General features: G+C 31.0%; 1 protein-coding gene across 1 annotated transcript; it reads left to right on the top strand.

Moving 5' to 3' along the window:
- Positions 1-7,726: 7,726 nt before the first annotated feature.
- Positions 7,727-9,291, top strand: LOC114274951 (protein RGF1 INDUCIBLE TRANSCRIPTION FACTOR 1). The gene is made up of 5 exons (XM_028216933.2): positions 7,727-7,863; positions 7,982-8,158; positions 8,288-8,362; positions 8,457-8,597; positions 8,676-9,291. The coding sequence occupies exons 1-5, from the start codon at positions 7,861-7,863 to the stop codon at positions 9,027-9,029; spliced, it is 750 nt and encodes a 249-aa protein (XP_028072734.1). The 5' UTR covers positions 7,727-7,860; the 3' UTR covers positions 9,030-9,291.

Here is a 9,291-nt window from a genome sequence, read left to right as displayed (position 1 = left end):
TGAAATTTTTTTTTAAAAAAAATTATTTATTTTTATTTTTTATTTTTATTATATTTTTTTAATATTTTATTTAATTTTTAGATACATCTAACATACATATACTTAGGGATTGTTTGAAGTGTCCTAAATAAATGTACTTTTGTCTTTTTGAACTAAAAAATTGAGGAAGAAAATATAGATGTTTGGATTAATTTTTTGACTTTTTATGAAAAAATGTGTAATAAAAAATTATAAAAATTGATTTGTAGGAGAAAATTAAGATTGAGAGTTGTGCAGCCGTAATTGTTGACTTTTAGTGAATAGTGTTAACTTTTTAACTTTTTGAGTAACTTTTTGACTTTTTGACTTTTCTTTGACATGCCAAACTTGGCCTTAAGTGGTGTTTTAAGAAGTTAGTAAAAAATTGACTTTTTGACTTTTTGACTCGATTTTGTCTTTTCGTGAACAAAAAATATAAGAAGTAATGTGACCCAAAAATAGGTAAAAAGCGGAAAAACTAACTTTTTACTTGCTTCCCAAAAGACCCCTAGTTGGCTTAGTGGATGACAACTGGAGTCTAGAAGTTTGCTCCCTCCCAAGTCTCAGGTTCGAATCCTCTAACCAGTAAACGCATTTCTTGGGATTACGGACCGCAGGGCGTAAGCCTTGTTTCGGAAGACTTGTTCGGACGGTAGGGAATTAGTCTGGTACGCATAAACTGACCCAGAATACACTACATAACAAATATATATATATATATATAAATATACTTAAAAACTATATTTGTGAAAAAATCTTTAAAAAATTATTAAATGCCAAATATATATATATATATATATATTCAGTATATTTTTCATATTTTTGTATATTTATTAATTTTTTAAATTTTTTTTTCACAAAAATTTTATTGTTTAGATACATCTAAATAAGGTGTATCTAAAAAAGTAAAAAAAAAAATTTACTAAAACATGTCACACTGTTTGGTTTTCACTTTTTAAAAAAATTTACATTTTTGGTTTTTCGTATTTTTTTTTATTTTCATTGAATTTTGTTAATATTTTAACTAATTTATTTAATTTTTAAACACACCTAACATAAATACACTTAAAATTATAATATTTGTAAAAATATTTTTAAAAAATTTACTAAATAACAAAAATTTAAAAATTCAATATATTTTTCGTATTTTTGTGTGTTTATTAATTTTTAAAAATATTTCATTATTAAATACATTTAAGTAAGGTGTATCCAAAAATTAAAAAAAAAATTTGTTTAAAATTTTAAAAATATTTATTAAAAATACAAAAATAAAAAAAAATTCAAAAAAATTAAATTTAAAAAATTGAAACCAAACGTTTTAAGATTTTGGAGACGTAGGCTGTTGGTTGATCTATGGGGTCGTTTAGTGAGTGGCATTTTGGGAACTTGGCAAGAAGTTGTGTTTTGCAGCATTCCAAAAAAAGCAACAAGCAGCATAAAAAAGCAAGTGGGTTGATTTAGGGAGCTTCTATATACACACACCAAACACCTTCAATACACACACTTAATGAATGAAGTGTGTGGGAAGTGTAGTGAGGAGAGATGTGTAGAGAGTGGATGTTGTGTGTGTAAATAGAAGCTCCCGTTGATTTGGGAAGGGAGACAAACGTAAGAGGGGAATTTATATAATTGCCCTCCATGAAATTACATATTGTTCAAACAATCATATGGATTAAAAAGTAATTTTCCTAAGTTTGGTGGGATATTTTGATCATTTTAATGTGATGTGACACCATAAATAAATATTATACAAAAAAACAAAAAAGTAACTTTTTACCAACTTTCTAAATCATTTTTCAAAAAAGCCAAAATAACTTGGTAAAAAGTCAAAAACTAATTTTTTACCATCTTTTCAAAACACCCTTGAGTTTCGCATCGAGTTTTTGATTTCAGTCTTTGTTTGAGATATGCTTTTAGCTTTTTAATTATTTTTATCTTAGGATTAAAAAATCTCATTTAGAATGAGTTTTTTTGATTTTTTTGACTTTCGTGAAAGAAAAAATAAAATAATTATGATTTAGATGTGACATTTTAAGGTTGTTTGGGATGTTAAGTGTACTTTTTGACTTTTTATAAAATATGTGTTAGGTTTGAAGTGATATGGTAGAAATATGATATGACTTAAATAAGATGATGTGACTTAAATAGGATAGTAACTTTTTGAATTGTTGGCTTTTTTAATGGATGCCAAAACCTAACATTTGTCTTATTGACTTTTTAATCTATGTTGTCATTTTGTAACTAAAATAGCCTCAATATCACATGCCAAACATATCCAAAAAAAACATAGCCTCAGTTTCATAGGCTTTGGCATAATTTTTTTTTTTTTTTTTTTTTTTTGACTATTTTAACCCTTAAAAGATAAAATAGGTTAAACAGTTAATAAGGTAAAATATCACATTCAAACTATAAGAATTGTTTGTTACAGCTTTGGGAGGTAATTATAATTTATTTTGATTTAGGAGTTTGTGCCAGACTGTTTGGTATAGTTTCTGCTTATAGCTTATTAGGCAGAAATAACTTTAATAAGTTGAAAAAAATTGATTATTTGAAAGTTGGAGTTGGGGTGATTTTAGTTTTTTACTTTCTGATTATAAGCTTTTAACTTAAAAAAGCTCCACCAAACAAGGCCATAATCATTTTATTTGTTTTCTCATAAAAGTTTAAAAAATCAAAAAGCCTATCACAAATAAGGTTTTTTAGCCCCAGGCCAAAACCAAAAAGTTAAAAAACCAACTCGCAACTCAAACGAAGGCTCATTATAAGAGTGTTCTGGATTTTTTACTTTTTTAAGATTAAATGATTAAAATATTTATGGAAAAAATAAAAATAATCAAATATCGGTAACTTTTTTTAAAAAATAGATTATAAATATAATTTTAAAAATAATTATTCATTTTTTGTAATACAAATTTGATTCAAACATGATATTCGATCATTTTGATTTTTGGCCCCGTTTGGGATTAGGCTATTTTAGTTATTTTTTTAACTTTTTGATTATTTTAGTCTAACTAAAAAAGTTATGTTTGAGAAGATAGTTGCCTTTTCTTTTCTTTTTCTTTTTTTATAGTTAATTTGATGGTTACGAGATAAAAAGTAAAAAAGAATATGGTTTGAATGTAACATTTTGTCTTTATTGACTATTAGTCTATTGTGTCTTTATTGGTTATTTTAGTCCAATCTTAACTTCCAAACAGAGCCTTTACATGAATATTCTTGTTAATGATTCATAAAATGTGAATGATTCAAATTACCGAAATTGATATCAAAATGGGTCTATCAAGTCAAAATACTCTCTCAAATTGAAAGAAAACAAATCATTTTTTTCTAGTTTTTTTGTTAATTTATTTTTATTTTTAGTGATTTTTTTAAAATTATAAAAAGTTTTAAACCTAAAACCTTTGTACGTTAAATCAAAAAGACAAAAACAAGTAATAGATTTCTTTTAAATTTTTTTTTGAAAATTTTCAAAATAAATTAGATTTTTATTTTGTTTATAAAGATGGACAGAAAAGTAAAAAAATTTAATGTGTTCTTGAAAAAAAAAAATACTAAAAAACAGTGACTTATTTTAGATTAGATTCTTGGTTCATAAATCCAAAATAAAATATATTTGGTCAAAGTCTAGGCGTTTAAATAGTTTGCCTATAAGGACAAGCTTTAGTAAAATGATCAGACTACTCATATATATTTTTGCTCTACGATGAAAACCAACTCAAAACCATCTGTTTTCTCTCTCTCTCAAACCCTTTGTTCTCTCTATTCTCTCTCTTCATGTCCGACACACCACCACCGTCACAATCTCTTTCTTCATCGTTGTCCACTGTCGTTGCCGTTAATCACTCCGCCCTCTACCACTTAATCTGTGCATACACTCACTCTTTCTCTCTCTCCTCTCTGACCTCGTCGTTATCGCCGTCGTTGTTAGATCATCTCCGTCGTCAGATTATCTTCGTCGTTCCTTAGATTGCCTTCGTCGTCCCTCACCTCTATCTTCCTAAATCTGCTTACCTTAGACCACTGTCAAGCCACTACCATCACCATCGCAATCTCTTTCTGTGTGTTGACTTTTCTTTCTCTCTCTCACATCCCCCCCCGGGCCGTATCAACCTTAGATCTTAGATCTAAGATCTGTGTACATGTGTTTGTACCTTAGATCGAGGGCTTTACAGGTTTTATATATATATAGGGTCCAGGTTGTCTCTAGTTGGAGATCAAGATTAGATCATCCAATCCGCTCCATGGGCCCACTTTTGGGCCCCACTTATATAATCCGAACTATTCGTATTTTAGGATTCGTTGGGTATATTATCCTTATAAAAAATAAGTTAATCGGACAACGACAACTACGTGTTCAAACCAGTTTGTATAAAAAAAAATGGACGGTGAAAAAATAAATGGTTCATATAAAACAAATTTGAACACGTAATTGCCGTTATTTGATCGATTTGATTTTTTATGGGAACAATATTGTACTCGATGAACCCTCAAATGTAAACGGTTTGGATCATCGAAGGGGGCCCATGGAACGGACTGGATGGTTTAGTTTTGATCTCCATCTGGAGACAAGCTAGAGCCCATATAGATAAGCTAGACCCTATATATATATATGTGTGTGTGTGTGTGTGTGTTTGTGTGTTTGTATAAATCCAAATTTGGTATTGATCTTTGTTAGAAAAAGGGTTTCACGATGGCAATCTAATTGAGCTCTTCGAAATTGCCTCAAATATGTTCAAAATTTCTAGTGGCTTGTGTTGATGAAACATACTTTTTTTTTTGGATATTTTTTTGCCTATCTATTGTTGCTATGTATGTGATGGTGAAACATATAGTTTTTTTTTTATAGATTTTTTTTCTTTTTATGTTGCTGTTGATGATGATGATAACGATAATGATGATGGTGATGGTGAAACATATTGCAATAGATAGAGAGGAAAAGAAAAAGATACAAATAATTTGAAAATATAGATACAAATTTTAACAGATTAAAAATAATTTGATAGATAATTTCAACGGATATGCATTTGATAGATATTCCAATAGATAGATAGAATTTAAATAAAAAATTGAACATATAGAAGAAAAAAAAAGAACAAATAGATAGAATTTAAAAGAAAAAAATGAACAGATAGATAGCATTTAGGAGAAAAAATTGAACACAATAAAATTTGGACAAATATTTGAACAGATAAGGGAAAAAAATTAAATAGATAGTCGAAAAATTTAAACAAAAAGATATAAATTTGAACAAATAGTGAAAAAAAAGTCAACAGGTAAATTAAGAGGTAAAATTACAAAACAAAATGTCATCCAAAACTAACAAAACGACTTCGCACCAAAATATTTCACAACGGGTAGTCCTCTTGCCAATAAAATATATCCATTGGACCTAATGCCTTATATTATACCTACTTTCCTTAGCTTGGGTTTTTTAACGATTTACTCTTTTAGATTATCCAAAACAACCTAATCAGTTTAATATAGAATTGTATTTGCACTCATGCTAAGTAGTTCAAAATTTTGTATAATTTGATGATAACAAAAAATTAATAATTTAGTTAACGAGAAAAATCATTTTAACTGTTAGCTACTTGCCAGTAAGGGCATTTTTTGAAAAATTAAATATGTGATAATGTTTACACCAACTCAGATGTATACGTTATGTAAATTAATGCGCTGATAATGAGTGTAACAGTAATGATAACATGGTGGTGTTACTAATGGTAGCGGTAACAGTGATAATGGTGATGATAGTGTAGTATTACTAATAAAATTTTAGTTCACTTTTTTTCATCATTTAAAATTAAAAAATATTTTGTTGAAATAAATTTATTTTAATTTAATTACGAAAAACATTTTCTCTCCTCTAGAACTATTTAGTGCAACTTGTTGTAAAGCAATAATTAATAATCAAAAATAAAAAAATACCCTCATTCAACTTTTAGATAATTAATTTTTTTATAAAATTTATTAAAATTATTTTTATCTAATAAATTTTAAAATTTGACACAAACTCTCCAAATAATAAGGCATTGTTTGTCATCCTCTAAAAAAGTCAAAAAGTTAAAAAGTCACTATTTGGGATGATATAAATAAGTGTACTTTTTGACTTTTAAAAAAAAACGTGAAATATGGGTTGTGTTTGAAGTGATGTGGTAGAGAGATAATGTGATTTAAATGAGATGATGTGACTTCAATATGATAGTGACTTTTTGGCTTTTTGATTTTTTTGTAAAAAAATGACTCGTAGCTCGAATTTGGTCTGGCTCGAATGGCCCGAACGGCCCAAAACGACGTTGTTTTGGGCATTTTTTTTTTCTTCTTCTTTCTTTCGTTTTCATTTTTTCCTCTTCATTCCTTCGAACACAAAGACAGAGAGGGAAGGGAAGAGAAGAGGAGGGAGAGAGAGAGAGAGAAAAAAGAGAGAAGGGAAATTTGATGTCTGGATCTGCATCTGCAAAAAAATCTGCATCTGTATCTGGATCAAAAATATGAACAAAAAAAATCTGGATCTGCAAAAAAAAAAAAAAAAAAAATCTGCATCTGCATCTGGATAATGTCTGGATCTACATTTGCATCTGCAAAAAAATCTGTTCATTTTTTTTCTAAGTCTGGATCTGCAAAAAAAAAAAAAAAAAAAATTGATGATGATAATGTTGATCCGGATCTGTAGAGGAATCTTTTTGTTGTTGATGAAGATAATGAAGATGATGTTGAAAATGTTGAAGATGATGAAGATGATGATGTTGAAGATGATGAAGATGATCCGGATCTGCAGAGGAATTTTTTTTTTTTGTTGATGAAGATGATGATGTTGAAGATAGGAGTTTGATCCAGATGTTGAATTAAAAATGGGAGTTTAATTGCAATTCTGAAGATAATGAAAATCTGAAGCTGTTGAAAAAAAAATTTGCTCTGGATCTGGATCTGGATCCCAAAAAAAAATTTTTTTTAATGGATCTGGATCTGCATCAGATTTTGAACAAAAAAAATTTGTACAACAGCTTCAGATTTTGATAAAAAAAAATCTGATCTGAGTCTGCAGATTTTGAACAAAAAAAATTTGTACAAAAAAAAAAAATTGATGTTGATGATAATAGATCTAGATCTGTATAAGATTTTGAACAAAAAATTCATGTTCAAATTCGGAGGTTGATCTCTCTCTCTCTCCCCTTCCCTCCCCTCCTCTTCTTTCTTCTTCGTCTCAGTTTCAGACAAAAAAGAAGGGAAAAAAAGAAAAAAACAAAAAAGAAAAAAGCAAAACGACGTCGTTTTGGTGTCGAGCCAAATTCGAGCCTCCAAATTTCGAGTTACGAATCGGAATTATTTTTTGTATTATACCAAACTAAGCCTAAGTCACATCAACTCTCTATCACATGTATTTAAAATATTCCAAAGAACCCTAAAAATAAAATTCTACAAAGTTACTCCGAGCAGCTCTGCTATCGTAGAAATATAAATAAATATTAAAAAACTATTTTGCCCCCCAAAAAATGAAAATGATAACAAGTTGATAAAAAAATTTCACCAAATTAATTATTTTTGTCTAACATTTTTTTTTTTTTTTTTATTACAATAGCGACGGAAATAGTACACAATACGCAAATCACCACCCCCATCTCTTTAAATGTCGCCAACCTCTCCCACTCTTTCATTGGTAACAGTAATCAAAACACTGCTCTTTCTCTTGCCAGGCGCCGCGTGCTCTCTCTCTCTCTCTCTCTCCCCCCGTTCTGTAATCCCTCCAAATGACCACTCCATCACCGCCTTCATAACCCAATATCACACCTACACTTTCTCTTTCTCCTCTTCCCACCAAAGTTCAACACCACAGAATACAACATGGTAACTCTCTCTCTCTCTCTCTCTCTCTCTCTCTCTCTCTCTCTCTCTCTCTCTCTGTAGTGATTCATACTTGAAAAGGAATTGAATTGAATTGAAATTTTTTTTTTTAATTGTTCAGTTGGACTCTTCACATCTTCCTCGGTGGCTCGAAGCCCTTTTAGGAGAGAAGTTCTTCAACGCCTGTATAATTCACGAGGAAGCTAAGAAGAACGAAAAGAACATCTTTTGCTTGGATTGTTGCCATAGTATTTGCCCTCACTGCTTGTCTCCTCATCGCTCTCACCGCCTCTTACAGGTCTCTCACTTCTCTTTCAATTTTCCCTCTCTCTCTCTCTCTCTCTCTCTATATATATATATATGTGTGTGTGTGTGTGCGCGCGCGCGCGCGCTTAATAATTGAAGATCTTGTTATGATTGGTTTCAGATAAGAAGGTATGTGTATCATGATGTTATAAGATTGGGTGATGCTGAGAAATTAATGGACTGTGCCTTTGTTCAAGTAAGTAAAAATTTTCAAACAAATTACACTTTTTTTTTTTGAAATTACTGAACTGGGTTTTTGATTCTCTCTCTCTCTCTCTCTCTCTCGCTAGTCTTACACGACAAACAGTGCAAAAGTGGTGTTTCTAAATCAAAGGCCACAGACTCGGTCATGTAGAGGCTCAGGCAACATCTGCTTCACCTGCGAAAGAGGCTTACAAGACCCATATCTCTTCTGTTCTCTCTCCTGCAAGGTCTACTCACCAGTCTCTCTCTTACCCATTTTCCATTTCCACCTTTTCTCATCTGGGTTTCTCTTCTTTTTCTCTCAGATTCAACATATCCTGAGAACTGAGGGCAAGCTTTCCAGCTACATCTTCGAGTGTTTGTACCTCACGTTGCCTGAATCGGGTTTCGACGACGGCCAAATGACCCCAGACACGGTTCTGGAACAGGCCGGCTCGCTGAGGACATCGTCGGGGTCGAGCGGAAGTGGCGGTGTCGCCGGGGAGGTGGGTTGCCGGACAATGGGTTGCACCGCCACGACCGAGATAGCGAGGAAGAAAAGGAGCAGCGTTTCGGCGTCTCGGCCGGAATTTCGGCCGGTATGTGCGCCGGGATCGGAGATTTCGGTGGGTATGATGAACCGTCGTAAGGCCACTCCTCACCGGTCTCCACTTTATTGATTTCTGTACGAAAAAAGTGATGAGAGAGAGAGTGAGGAGGGGGGTTGGATTGGAACTTGTGTTTTTTGAAAGGGTATTTTAGGGATTAAACAAATTATTGGAACCTCCCAGTTTTGTAGATTACACACATCTCTCTGTGATTTGTTATAGAGCATTATGTAAGAATTTTATATTTGGTTTTGCTTTTTTACTTGTTTGCAGAAATGTTTTTTTTATTGTTATTAGTGAATTAAAGAGGTATAGTTGAAGAATTGTTTTAATT

Source organism: Camellia sinensis, chromosome 2, assembly GCF_055761805.1.
Source record: "Camellia sinensis isolate YWXY chromosome 2, ASM5576180v1, whole genome shotgun sequence".
In the NCBI taxonomy this organism is placed as follows: domain Eukaryota; kingdom Viridiplantae; phylum Streptophyta; class Magnoliopsida; order Ericales; family Theaceae; genus Camellia; species Camellia sinensis.
The sequence above is the reverse complement of the archived record's forward strand: the minus strand, read 5'-3'. Positions and strand labels throughout refer to the sequence as shown.